Genomic DNA, 13,704 nt, shown 5'->3' on the forward strand with positions numbered 1-13,704 from the left:
AAAAAAAAAAAAAAAAAGAATCCAGCTGGACCTGTGTCCTGGGTACCTGACTAAAAATGGCACAGTGTTATCAATCAGCAGAAACAACGTTGAAGGATTCTCTGTGGTACTGAAGCTCCAATGTGAGCTAACTGTTCTTCCTCCTTGTGAGCCCAGGAGAGGAGGACACACGGAACACAGCTTCACTGCTTCAGTCAGCGGGCATGTGTGTCCAGCTCGGTGATCCATGCCCACCCTACACCGATGCTCCTTCCAGCACTGAGAGAGGGAAGCTGGGCTGAAATCTGCGAGATCTAACCCCACGGTCGTGGGAAATCCAGGGTGATGGGAGGGCCTGAAACTGCTTATGAACTGTAGACAAAAAGTGGGGGTTTGGCGCCACTACGGATGGGGTGCCATGCTGGGTGATCAGAGAAGGGCTGTGTGGAAACCCAGGCCTGCCCAGTGTCCTGGCTTTAGAGGTCTTTCAGCGCCCAGTGAACTCAGGCCTTACAGAGGAGCTGTTCCACCTTCCGGGGACCTACCTGCCCCCCTCTGCCTGACAGTGTCTCTCTCCTGTGGTCTCATCAACAAAGGGGCCACCCATTCCCAAACACTTGTCTTTCTCCTAAAAGACCCAGTCATGAGGTTTTGGAGGAGGTGATATTTACTCAGCAGATGGTCCAGCTACCCAGGAGGCACAGTGGCTACAGAACACAGGTCTGTAGGGGACAGGCCACTGTGGTATCAGCATTCTGGGTAGGCCAGGTTGAGCTGGCTGGGACTCCTCAGAGGTCTATCCCTATAGGATAATCAGACTCATAGCCTCTGTTTCCTCCCATGGCAGGAGAATGTCCATGGAGATAACACAGTAGGAGGGACAGGACCAAACCTGGGAGAGGACCCCAATCCTAGCTGGTACTTACCGGAACCCCTTTCTCTCCTGCTGGCCCTGGAGGTCCCTGAGGCCCAGGTCTCCCTGGAATTCCAATGGGCCCTGCAGCACCAGCTGGTCCTCTCTCTCCTGGAGAACCCTAAAGCACAGTAAGAGAATGACTCTCTTTAGAGGCTCCTGAGCTGTATGGTAAGACTCACTGAAGCACCAACAGGTCACACCACACTTCTGCTCACTTGAGAGCCCTCGGGGGCCCCTAGATGACTTTCTGCAAGCATGGACTGTTCGGTCTAGTATTTAGGGCTGTCATCAGGACCCTTCTTAGCTCTTTTCCTCCCACAATCCCCTTACGCATGCCCTCTCCCCCTACATGTCTGGGAACAAGTGCTATTTTGTCTGTCTTTGGTGGTCTTTTCTGGAGACCCGGCACCTACCCATCCCGGTAGGGTCTGCCTGCCCACAAAGTGCTCACAGAGTTAGAAAAGGGGGTCTTAATCTGGGAGGGGACAGGTACTGATGATAACAGGGAGCCAGGCTAAGCTTAAGGTCACATCGGAAGGTCAACCCAGCCTGCAAGCCCTCCATATACCCTATCAAAAGGGAAAACTAGTTTCTCATTCCATCTGACATCCCCAGCCTGGAACCCAGCTAAGGGAGGTTACTCCCAAACTCATCTGGACTTGATACCTGAGCACATCCATCAGGCTGGCTTGAATGGCGGAGGAAGCAAAGTGGACAGCCCTTACCCGTGTCAGGGAGGAGCAGCCTCAGGCACGGAGCCACGGCTGAGGGCCTGGGAAGGCAGGGTCCTAAAGCCTCTCACAGTTGGGGTACTGGGATTGGCGGGGGATTAGCTAGTTCATGAAACAACATGTAATAGCTTCTGGACTATAGGCTAGAGTTAGACTCCTTCCCTACCTGTTCTGGGTGCTCCGCCCTAGGACACATCCTTGAGCTTCATAAGGAGAGCACCTACTCTCTGTGCTGACCCAAGAGAGGTCCACACCAAGTGTGAGTCCCCCCCCCCCTTCTGACCTCCATGCCCACACCGGTCACTTGTAGATCTCCAAGCTGTCACTCCCCTGCTGCTCCTCATACAAGGTGCTCCTATGATGCTATCAACTCAGCCGCTGGCTCAGGGATACTCTCCCTACTCTCTACCCTGTCCTCCTGACACACTTGATGGGAACCTTAGCAGCTAGGCACGCCCTCCCAGCTCTGAGGGCATCCTACCTTGCCTGAGGAACAAGTCTGAAGGATAGGATGGGATAGAAGACGTTGACTTACCGCAGGACCTGGCGGGCCAGGGGGGCCTTCGCTGCCTTTTAGCCCAAGTGCTCCCTGTGAAGTAGTAGGAATACGGTTGAGGACACTGAGAGGGAGCCCCAGGGCTGTGCACCAGGGCTGTGCACCATACCGCCACACCCACAGAGGAAGCCCCAGGGCTGTGCACCAGGGCTGTGCACCATACCGCCACACCCACAGAGGAAGCCCCAGGGCTGTGCACCAGGGTTGTGCACCATACCGCCACACCCACAGAGGGAGTCCAACGGCTATGCACCAGGGCTGTGCACCATACTGCTATACCCTCCTAGCCCATCACTCACCACTGGGCCGGGGAGCCCTCGGTCCCCAGGGAATCCACGCAATCCTGGAGGGCCATCCTTCCCAGGGAGGCCAGCAGGGCCTGGGTCCCCCTGGAAAGAGAGCCAGAGTTAACCCTACCTGGAAGTGCCAGCTATTGATCTCTCACTGACCTCCTTCTAAGGTGCAGGGTGTGGCATTTGTCAAGATCCATTGGGATCTTGACCCGAGCTTCCTCTAGCCCCTTGGCTTTAAGGAAATTCTCTGCTTTTGTTTCCATTTGGAGGCTGAAGATGGAAGCCCGGACCTGGCACGTCTCCTCTGTTCCTCTGTGGACTTCTCTGTGGACTTGAGCTCAGCCCCTGCACACACCTGGGAACCATGTTCTCCAGGCTGGTTCTGTATGTAGATCTGGGGAAGGGACTCCAACTGTGACTCCCTCTCCCTGTGCTCATTCAGGTCCCAGACCCACAAGGGTTCCGCAATGGGACCGTGTCAAGCTAAGGGCACACCAGTAGCTTGTGGTTAAAAACACACCACTCAGGGAACTTGGCTGCCACCCCAATACCCACTTCTAATAATAGACACCATTGGGCTTGCCCTTCCCAAAAGTGTAAAAGATAGAATATCTTCCAGAATTTTCCCTGGCCTTCACATGGGAAGACACAGATCTTTCTGAACTCAACAAGCTCTCTTTTTCTAGAGTAGATAGATTTATAGTCCAAGAGCTGTATGTGTTAGGGTTATAGATGTGTATTCACATACACACAGATCTGAGGATATATGTCTTTACTTACCCACACACTTAAGGGATGTGTGATTTCCTTCAGTATTTATTTCCTGTATGTCTCTAATCTTATATTTATTTTTATATGATCACATCAACAGATGGGGTGGGCCAGATACGGTGGCACATGCCTTTAAACCCACTCAGGAGGCAGAGGAAGGTGGATCTCTGCAAGTTCAGGCACAGCCTGGTCTACATGGCAAGTTTCAGACTAGCCAGGGCTACACAGTGAAACCCTGTCTCAAAACAATAACAAAAAATAGCCTGAGTGCTTGTATTTTTAGTTACTGACACAGAAATTTGAAGAATTTTATGCTAGCATACAAACATTACAACCACAGATTTGGGGCACTCCAGCCTACTGGACAGACTACAAAAAAAGGGAAAGTCGGCGCTGAGTACAAGGTTAGAAATGCGTTCATTTTTCATTTTCAGAATCTATTTTCAGTGTGTTTAAGCGAGGGGTTTTCAAAGGGCTGTGCTCTACCAGATCTGTATTGGCTGCTAAAGACTCAGAGCCTTTAGCCTGTTTCTGGGAGGAATGGGCAGCAGGGGAAGGCACGCTCCACAGGGTATGGGATGGTTTGATCCCACGTTCCCTCTGTGCGCCAGCTGCAGCAGGTCACAGCCCTGTCTCCGTTCAAGCAAAATGGATCTGAATGTGTAGGTTTCAGAGAAGCATGTGTTTGATAAATTACCCATTTGTTGAGAAAGATCAAGAGAAAAAGCAAAGTTTTAACTGATTCCCTGGGGAAAAAAAAAAGATTCTTCCCACACGAAAGCTTCCGGACACTCACCTTTGTCCCCTCTTTTCCGGCAGCACCTGGGAGGCCCTGTTCACCAGGGGGCCCTGGAGGGCCAGGGTGGCCACGCTCGCCCATCGGACCCGTTTCTCCTGTGGGACCCTACAGGGAGAGACCGTGTTGGTTTTGAGTGAGTGACCTGTAAGGGGGTAATCTCTTCTTCCCGAGCCTAGGGACAGCCCGACTATGGTGCCAAAGCATCCACAGTGGACCTCCCATTCTTCTCCTTTCTCTCGCAAGGCTCCTCCTGGCGTTTGCGCCAGGAGGAAAAGATGAAGCCAGAGGAGAGTTAGCCATGGCTGGTGTCCCCCTGTGCCCACGCCTCTCGAGAGGTTGTTTCTGGGATGTGATCAGAAAGATACCAAGGGCTGCCATATTTGCCACAGGGAGGAGAAGGCCTCATGGGCTCCAATTCTGGGGTGACACCGGGTGTCAGTCTCTTCTCATTATGTCAGGTGTGACTTTCTAAGTGGCAAGGTGGCGGGTACAATACTGTCCTTGGATCTGAAGTCATCAGCCCTAGCTGGAACCTGTGCCCTTCATTGATCCATATTGGTTGGAATCAGGTGTCTCTGCTGTCCACAAGAGGACAAAAAGACACCATTGGTCCCTGTGCCCATGGGGGTAGTTGTGACTCCAGAGCCTGGCCCTGTTTGGCCTGGGGTCACCTGAGCTCTGCTGCCTGCTTTCTCTCAGCACAGCCCCTCCAGGGGTTCATCTCCTGCAGTTAGCACAAACTTTCTATGGGACTTAAGCCTCTCCACTAGCGGGTCCACCCCCCTAGAACTGGGAAAAACTGACCCGAGCCCTGACCCCCGGCCCCAGGATACTGCAAGGTCTCACCTGAGGGCCAACCACTCCTGGGGGGCCTGGAGGGCCAGTCTTGCCTTGGAAACCCTGTGGAGAGAGTCAGCAAACTGAGGGTCACTGCGGCAACACACACCACACTGCTGGAGTCTCTTCAGAAGCCCATCCCGCACCTATCCCGGTGGCTGTGCTCCAAACCCTCACTTTAGAGTCATGCCTTATGCTCCCTTTCCATACTGATTTCATGAGACTACTGAAGTCAGGTGGGTGAACTCCACGCTGCGTCTTTGTGCTGAGAAACCGATTTTAAGCCTGTTATTCTCCATCATGTCACTGCGTGTTCATTTTCTGAGGACACACGAGAGCCGTCTCTGGGCTGGTGCTCATTAGCAACTTTGTAGGACGGTTTAGCCTTTGTTATCTGACGCCTCTGACGCACAGCAGGTGACTCGCCTGCCTGCGTCTCTTCACATTTAGGACAGGCAGGAGCCAGGCCTGGCTGTTCTCTGAAGCTGTCCGCTCAAATATGTTAGTTTAAAGTCACTTCATAGATGCTGTCTCCTTGAGGATCTAAATGCTCATGCTTACAATGGTCCAGGCTCGCCCCCCACTTGGGCTCTGCTGCCCGATCTCTCCTATTGAGCAGGAAGCTGCAGTAAGCTAAGCTTGATCTGAGGCCTGATGGCATAGCAGAGTTGGCACAATGAGATACACCTGCAGCTGCCAGGTATACAAGGATGGATCTACCCAAGGCCTGAGAAGGACGCTCTAGCTGCGCAGAGGTCACTGCTACGGCAGGAGGGTGAGCAGGTGGCTCAGGGCCAGCAGGTGACAGTCTAATATCTCACACAATTCACTGGCCACAGGAACCACATCAGACTCTGCCCTGTCGTCTCCAGAGGGCTCTTCTCTCTCAGCCCAACACAGCTCACACAGCAGGCATTTCTGAGACACATCTATTTGACAGCTAAAAACAAGGGGTGATGGACAGGTCAAGAGGGGGGAAAGCTGACAGGATGTAGGAGCCAAAGCAAAACTCTGCTCATGGCAGTGTCCGTGAGGAGGGCAAGAAAGACCTCCCACCAGGTCCACAGCCACTCGAGGGCCAGGCAGGACCGACAAGGAGGAGTCTGCTCCTTGCTGAAAAACAGGCTTTGGGCTCCCACTAAGAAGTAATGACCACTTGTGTCTGGCCAGAGGAAATGGGAGGAAAAGAGGAGGTGACGAGGAGAGGGAAAAGAAGAAAGGCTACACTCCAGAGGTCTCCAGACGAGTCTCGGATGGCCAGCAGCATTGCCAAAGTGGCCCCATATCTACAGAGGTGGCCGCGGCATGATCGAAGATGCTGGGAACTACACTTTTCCAAGCAAAGACAGGAGGTTTAATTATCTGCAGAATAAGTCTGAGGGAGAAAAGCACACAGTATGCAAAATTCTTCTCTTGTCACCTTGGAAAGGCATTAGAGGAAAATGTGCAGAGCTCTGAAGAAATGCTTTAATTTTTCTCTCTAAACAAAAGAGCAAGGTAATCTTCATTTATCAGCTGGCACGGGCTGCTCCAACACTGGCAAAGGCATAATTAAAAGGCTTCTCGTCCCTGTGCACTGAAAGGCAGAGGGGACAACATCTTAAGGCATGTGCCAGGACTCTATATGACGAGGTGGTCAAAGGTCCACGTCAGGAGGGTCAGTTTCAGCCATGAGAGCCCCCCCAGAAACCTTCAGGCACAATGAACTGAATATAATGACACAGAAGCCTGTCGGCGCCATGGGCCCCACTCTGCTCGGTAAGAAACGCTTAAACCTGTACAAACTGCCCTTTAATGTGGATGGGGCAGGGGACACAAAGAGAGCATTCAGAGTGGTAGCAAGGATGTTGTCACCAGCACTTGGAGGACTCAGTTGCTTCCAGTCTGAAATCCCAGGGTCACAAGTGCAACCAAGGTCACAGGCAGGCATGTGCTCTTTCTGAGATGGGGTCTCTCACTGAACCTGGAGTCCGCTCATTGGCTGGACTAGCTGGCCAGCCAGTCCTAGGGGCCCTCTCCTGCCTCAGAGCTACAGACTTGCACCTCCATGCTGACTTTTCAGATCAGTGCTGAAGATGGGAGCTCAGACCCATGCTTGCCCCATGGGGCACTTCACGCACTGAGCCATCCCACCTCTCCTGCACTGACAATTCTTTATCACGACAGAGGAGGCTAAAGTCGCTTTTTGCTCCCTTCCACCAGCTCCCCAAGCTGAAATCTCCCAGATGAACAATATTGGGATCCATGTGATGCCGCCCTTGCCATGGGGTTCTGTAGCCTAAATGATCATCTATTCACAGGGACAGAGCCCCCTCCCCCAGCCCCCACGCACTCTTCTCTATAAGGCCTGTGGTGTCCCCAGCAAGGCTGCACTCACAGTTACCCTGGGGAAATAAAAGTTGGAGACACAGGTCTTCTGATGTCACAGTACTATGTCCCGATGGCTTTAAACATTGCCTTTGTCCAAAGCTACTAAAACAAGCAAAGAATCACTCTCCAGTTTTCCACTGTGACATCCTGGGGCTCCTGCCCACCCCATAGCCTGACCCCAAGTCAACAGCAGATGGCTGGCCCACAGGAAACCTTGCTAAGGCCTTTGGTCTTTCCCAGCTGGGCAGGACCCCCTGCCTATGCCAGGCAGTCAGCAGTGTGCTATGTGTTGGGTTGTGAGTGACCCAGCCAGAAACGCCAGGCATTGCCGTGTTCCCAGCACTTGTAATACTCACTGTCTCGCCTCTCTGTCCAGGATGTCCAGGGAGCCCATCCTTGCCTGGTGGGCCCTGTGGAAAGAATCACAGCAGGGAAGGCTCATTCAGCAGCTCAGAGAAGCAGGTGACAAAAATTACTGTCATTTTAGTGGCTCTTGAGAAAGGGAATCACCCAGCTGCCACAGGGACAGTAATCATGGAACTAGATGCCATGGAGAAACCTGTCCCGCAATGCTTATAGCTGTCTCAAGGGGGTCAACAGAGACGGGGGGGAGGGGAGCGGTGGTTAGTCAGCTTCCCAAGCTTGAGCGGTTGGGTGACCTGGTTGCACTGGGATCCTCATCTGTCAAGCTTGACAGACAACTGAGGAGGGACAGTAACTCCAGAACCCAGAGAGAGGTCTGGACAGACTTTCCCTGTCATGAACATCCCCTGCCAAGGCCCTTCCCCTGCTGTGGGCCTATGTTCCAGACCCTTTCCTCCCATGGACCTTCCATGTTTCTGGCCTCCCCCTACAGTGGACTATGGTCCCTCCTCTGATGTAAAATTTCCCTGGCATGAACCTCCCATGCCTTGTGCCTTCCCCTACAATGGATCCTTCACAGGCATGGACCTCCCCTGGCATGGACCATCACCTTCCCTGGGCCTTCTCCTGGCTTGAGCCTTCTTCTAGAGTGAATTCTCACTTGTTGTGGGATGCCTCCTACCCTGCACTTTTTCCTTCTGTGAGCCCTCCCTTGCAGTAGGTGGGCCCTGAGTGGGCCTTCCCTTGCTGTGGATTTTGCGGTCAGCCCTGCCTGGATCCTAGGGAGGAACCAGCTTTTGCTGCAGACATGGCTCCAGAATGGACAAAAGACCTTTCAGTTTGTTTAAGAAATCTTGTTTGTTACATTTGTGTGGTCACCCAATACACTAGAACAAACTCAGTAAGAATGTCATGATGGTCTCAATGACAGCAGGACCGGCCATGGAAGGTGCACACAGGGGAAGGACCTCAGCGGCGAGGCTCATGGAAAGGAAATTCTGTCTAGAACTAAACACTTTTCAGAGCAGGAGGCCTGAATGGGTGGGGCATGGCCACAGGCCGCCTTAGCAGCCAGGTTTGGGAGGTTGTCTCTACTGCCCACCTGGAAGGTCCAGTGCACCCTTCTCCTCCCCCATATCCCGGGGAGAGGAGAAGAACGGTGTTCCGGAAACCTGACTTGCCACCTCCATGTGAGAAAGAAGTACTTACCGGGGGACCCTTGGGTCCGGGGAAGCCCGTGGGTCCTTGGGGTCCATTAGGTCCCTGGGAACAGAGAGTGGCAAGTTTGAGAACAGATTTTTTTTCCTGTTAGCATCCCCCACTCTTTCCTCAGTGTGGCACTGGGTGCCCTAAAACCTTCTCCCTATTTAACCTGACCTCGTTTTCCCCACTTGACTCTAGAGAGAGAAGAGGGAGAGAGAACTTAGATAGAAGACAGTAGATGGGTAATAGACAGTAGATTGCTAAGATAGATGATAGGTAGGTAGACAGACAGACAAACAGACAGATACTAGAAAGATGGTAGATGGGTAATAGACGGTAGATTGCTAAGAGAGATGATAGGTAGGCAGACAGACAGATATTAGATAGATGATAGGTGGGTAATAGATGGTAGATTGCTAAGATAGATGATAGGTAGGGAGACAGACAGACAGACAGACAGATATTAGATAGATGATAGATGGGTAATAGAAGATAGATAGGTAAGGTAGATAGGTGGATGGATGATAGATAGATAGATAGATAGATAGATAGATAGATAGATAGATAGACAGATAGATAGACAGATAGATGCCCAGTGGTCAAGTTGCATGGCAATACCGAGTCCTCTTTGCTGTATGAGGCCAAGACAGAATTTTTGTGGTCTTAGTCATCTCCAGCACCCCAAGGCCAGGTCCAGAGGGTGGGATGAGGTCTCTACCCGAGGAACACAGACTTCCAGATATGAGCTCTCAAGCCTCAGCAAGCCCTGCTCTTCTGCAGGGCACTGTTTACCTCCTGTACTGGCTCGCCCAAGGTGAAGGGCCTGGAGTATGTTTGGGGCCAGTTTCCTCCCTGGAAATCCCCTCATAGCCCAGGCCTGAAAGACTCTTACCCGCTCACCAGGAGGGCCAGCTGGGCCGTCGCCTCCGGAGTTGCCCTGAGAGAGGAGAGAAAAGCTCACCATGACTGCTATAGCCAAGGGCTCTTCGAGGGCCCCTCTAAAGTCCAGTGCACAGCAGTATGCAGTGACACTGAGCCTCAGTTCCATGGTAGCCTGCCTCTATACACAGCCAATGGGAAGCTAGCATGAGCAGGATGGTGATACTTCCGGAACAGGCCCCCATGGCTAGTCTGAAACAGACTGTGCTCAGCCAAGAACACATCAAAATGACTGAATAGAAAGAACACACGGCTCAGCTTCTGACTATTCCATGTACCTAGCTGAGAGGAGGAACTTCTTAGGAACAGGTGAGTCCAGTGTGTGTGTGTGTGTGTGTGTGTGTGTGTGTGTGTGTGTGTGTGTGTGTGTATGTGTGATGGGCCTGAAACTTAGTACAGAGGAGCTCAAAAGAGGGGATGGAAAAAAAAAAAAAGAGGATGGGCCAGAGGCATGGGGCATGGGTCAGTGCTGACTCTCTGCTAACTGGAACCTCCTCCCAGAAAGACCCTCCCAGGGATTATTTTTAAAATATTTTTATGTGTATCAATGCTATTTTGCCTGCATGCTGCCTGTGCATCAGTTGTGTGCCTGCAAAGATGGCATCAGATGCCCCAGAACCATAGTTCCGGATAGTTTTGTGCCGTGTGTGGGTGCGAGGAACCAAACCTCGGTCCTCTGGAAGAGCAACAACTGCTCTCAAACACTATCTCTTCAGTCCCTGGGTCTGCATTTTTACTGGTTAGAACTGGGCAACACACCATGCTTGGCTTTCCCCAGGTTTACAGCACAGGGAGCTGGTTTCCCCACTCAGCATGAGGAGTCTGGGCAGTGGTAGGCTCAGCTCCTGCCTGCACTAGAAGGAACCTTCTAGCGAAGCTCTCTACCATTCTCAGACACCCTTACCAGAAAAGAAAGAAGGCTTCCCTACCAGACCTGGGTGGGGCTGTGCAAGGCTGGCTTCCTGGGGTCTGAAGCTCCTGTGTCTGAGAGCTGTCTTAGCTCTGTCTGCATGGGGTCTCCCTAGGGTTACCCTGAGTCACGTGCTTCAATTCACAAAGCGTGCTGAAGGCTGCCAGAGGGCAGAGCCCCCTTTAATGATAGTCAAGAAAATTGTTACACATAAAGATCACAGACCACCCATGGCTGATCTCCACAATGGGAAGATACCATGAACCTACCTTAGGGCCAGGCTTCCCTGTGATGCCCCGTGGGCCTCTTTCACCCCTCGGACCCTGAGCAGAAGGACAGAGAGAAGAAAGGTCAGTTAGCTCAGAGGCCCCCAGACTCACAGAGCCCACCCACCCACCACACATGCTCAGTTTGTACAGAGAAGCTCTAGGCTACAAGGAGGGTTAGTTACCGTTGGGCCTCGCTGTCCCCGTGGTCCTGGCTTTCCAGGTGTCCCCTAGAAGCAGAGAATAGGATGTCAGTTACCCTGGGCACGGATGGCCCAGACCTGCAGGCTGCCCTCCCTGAGTTAACAAGAGACTTCAAGAATCCAGAATGAGGTCAGGAAGGTCCCATCTGGGGGCGAATGGGAAGAGAATAAGGGCAGAAACATTGATGGATTGTGTCTGTTACTTAGCTAGGTCACGGGCTCCCTCCCTCTTCCCCACTCCCTTCCCTGCCTCTTCTCTCCTCTCTTCTTAGTGGGCACAGAAATCATTACATGAAGAGAGAAGAAAGTCAACTCCTATCACACATAATTTTCTTCCGCTACTGTTAAGAATATTAGGCATTAAATTTTCATCAGCCTCTGCAGGCGCGAGGGCAAGCTGCAATTTAACATAGAAATCATATATCCAAGAGTCCCTGGCTTCTCTCAGACTTCAGTCCTTTCACTGCTGCTGATCTGCATTTTCCAGACCCCAGAAAGCAAACGCACGGCATTTGTTTTCTGTTTTCTGCCATAGCAAGGATATAATGGCCCGCAAGTGCAGTTTACCCACAGCGCACAGAGGTAATGGATTGCCCGCAGAGGCTCCAGCACTCTGAGGTTCACCCCGGGTTTATCCTGGCCGCTACCAACAGAGCCAAGTCAGAGCAATAAGCCGAAGCCATAGAGTGAGCCTTTCCTTAGCATTTTCCACTTGTTCGCTAGCAGAAGCAAAACAGTCTCCCATTTTGAAAGGCATTTAATGAAACAAATCACAGCAAATGAATTATGTTTTTTTCTCCCCCTTAACAGCACAAGCGTTCCTGTTATAATGCCTTAGCTCTGTGACAACATCCTTTGGCTGCAGGTAAATATTTGCATATGAAAATTAAGAAAGACATCTGCTGTCTTCTGATGTGTGTGCCCTTACTGACAGTGTAACTAGCCCTGACTCATCTGAGTACGCAATCCAGGCTGGGCTGCCAACACTGCTGTCCCTCTCCTACCTTTAACACTGCCTGGAATGACACGCCAATGCCATCTGACCTTGCGGCATCGCTGGCACCGATGCAGCCTGCCCTGATGGTTCCTGGGGCGTCTAGGCACACTAGCCTTGGCAAGAGGCAAACAGGTCTCAGCCCAGCTTCCATCTGGGCCCTGGGGTAGCATGGTACCCAGCAGGGTATGTGGAAATCTAAGCCTCAGGTGTACCTGGCCTCTAGACCCTGCCAGGAAAAAATAGGGGGTCCCTGAAAGGGTCTTGCCTACAGCTCCTCTGGAACATGATATCAAGCTGAAGTATGAAGAGCTTGAATTTGCTGGGAGACCTCAGGGGGCCTTCCTCTCCTGGGACCCCTCCAAGAGGTGGGATACAGTCTTATCCTAAGACACTGTTCTGCTTGCATCTTGGCTCGGCCTTGGGCTGCAGCTGGCTGGTTGAACAGTGTTGCTTCTGACGGCTTCCCATTTAACCTCCCACTGTCAGACAGTCACGAACCACCAGCTCTGCGGAAGCCAGGCCTCTGGTAACCGAGGACTGAGGTATATGGGTGAGCGGTAAATACGCAATGTGCTATAAGCCCAGCATGGCATCCACAAGAGAGGCAGGCTGCTGACCACATCTTCTGCAAGCAGAGCAGGTCTCCAGCGTGCAGCACAGACTCCACCCCCACCCCTTCATAGCCTTCCCATGCTCTGTCACACGGGACCAGGATTACCTTTAAAATTTTCCCCGAGGTTACCCCCATGACTAAACTCTGGCTGCCTTGGGATAAAGACCTACTCTGAGGCACAGCCTCCACCAGCCCAGGCCTCTGCATTGGGCTCAACTACACCAGCTTCCCTAAGTGGTTCTGTCCCCCTTCCCCCACCCCCAGCCCTTTCTGGTCTTAGCAGAAGCATCTTTGCCTCCTGGTAGTACCTGGGTCTAGGGGCTCAGTTTATACTTCCTTGCATATTCATTACCCTCGAGCCCTTGAGCACTGGTTACTGGCTGCTTCTTATCTTGCTCAGTCACCAAAGCATCCCCTGCCTGGTAAGCTCTGAGCTTAGCAAGGACTTAGGAAGTGTGCGGTGCAAGCAAATAAACTGCCTTCTGTGAAGCCCATGTGACTAAGGGGTCCACAGCACGGCGGAGCAACAGGATAACACAGCCTTAACCTTGGGGTTGGTGTTAATTCAGGAGATGATTTTGCACCAGAGGCTGCTTGCAAGGCCAGTCCAGCCTCCAATCTCCATGGACCGTTAGGAAAGCCAGTCACTCCTAGTGGTCCAAGGACCCCCAATTTTTGGTTAAGCTTTCATGTAGGCAAAGCAACAACCCATGAGCTTTCCATCCTATTCCAGAAGCACCTTACACACCTGTGAGACCCTGGACCTCACAGGGAGTATGTCCAAATATCCAGGGGACAAACCTTCCCACAAACACTAGTCAGATGATTCTAGATAGAGAGTTTGACTGAGAAGAGAGATAGATGATTGGATGGATGGATGGATGGATGGATGGATGGATGGATGGATGGATGGATGGATGGATGGATATATGGATGGATGGATGGATGGATGGATGGA

At 52.1% G+C, this 13,704-nt stretch overlaps 1 protein-coding gene across 2 annotated transcripts in view; it reads right to left on the minus strand.

Annotated features, from left to right (window-relative positions):
• The window catches only part of Col5a1 (collagen type V alpha 1 chain), a 153,901-nt gene that overhangs the window by 33,295 nt on the left and 106,902 nt on the right, over positions 1-13,704 (minus strand). For both annotated transcript variants that reach the window (XM_013345993.2, XM_005346207.3), the window contains exons 33-42: positions 11,119-11,163; positions 10,937-10,990; positions 9,711-9,755; positions 8,825-8,878; positions 7,609-7,662; positions 4,892-4,945; positions 4,043-4,150; positions 2,482-2,571; positions 2,162-2,215; positions 906-1,013 (exon numbers count right to left, since the gene is read on the minus strand). In XM_013345993.2, coding sequence (XP_013201447.1) covers positions 906-1,013; positions 2,162-2,215; positions 2,482-2,571; positions 4,043-4,150; positions 4,892-4,945; positions 7,609-7,662; positions 8,825-8,878; positions 9,711-9,755; positions 10,937-10,990; positions 11,119-11,163 — 666 coding nt within the window. The remainder of the gene's footprint in view (positions 1-905; positions 1,014-2,161; positions 2,216-2,481; positions 2,572-4,042; positions 4,151-4,891; positions 4,946-7,608; positions 7,663-8,824; positions 8,879-9,710; positions 9,756-10,936; positions 10,991-11,118; positions 11,164-13,704) is intronic.

This window comes from Microtus ochrogaster, chromosome 4, assembly GCF_000317375.1.
Source record: "Microtus ochrogaster isolate Prairie Vole_2 chromosome 4, MicOch1.0, whole genome shotgun sequence".
Taxonomy (NCBI): Eukaryota; Metazoa; Chordata; class Mammalia; order Rodentia; family Cricetidae; genus Microtus; species Microtus ochrogaster.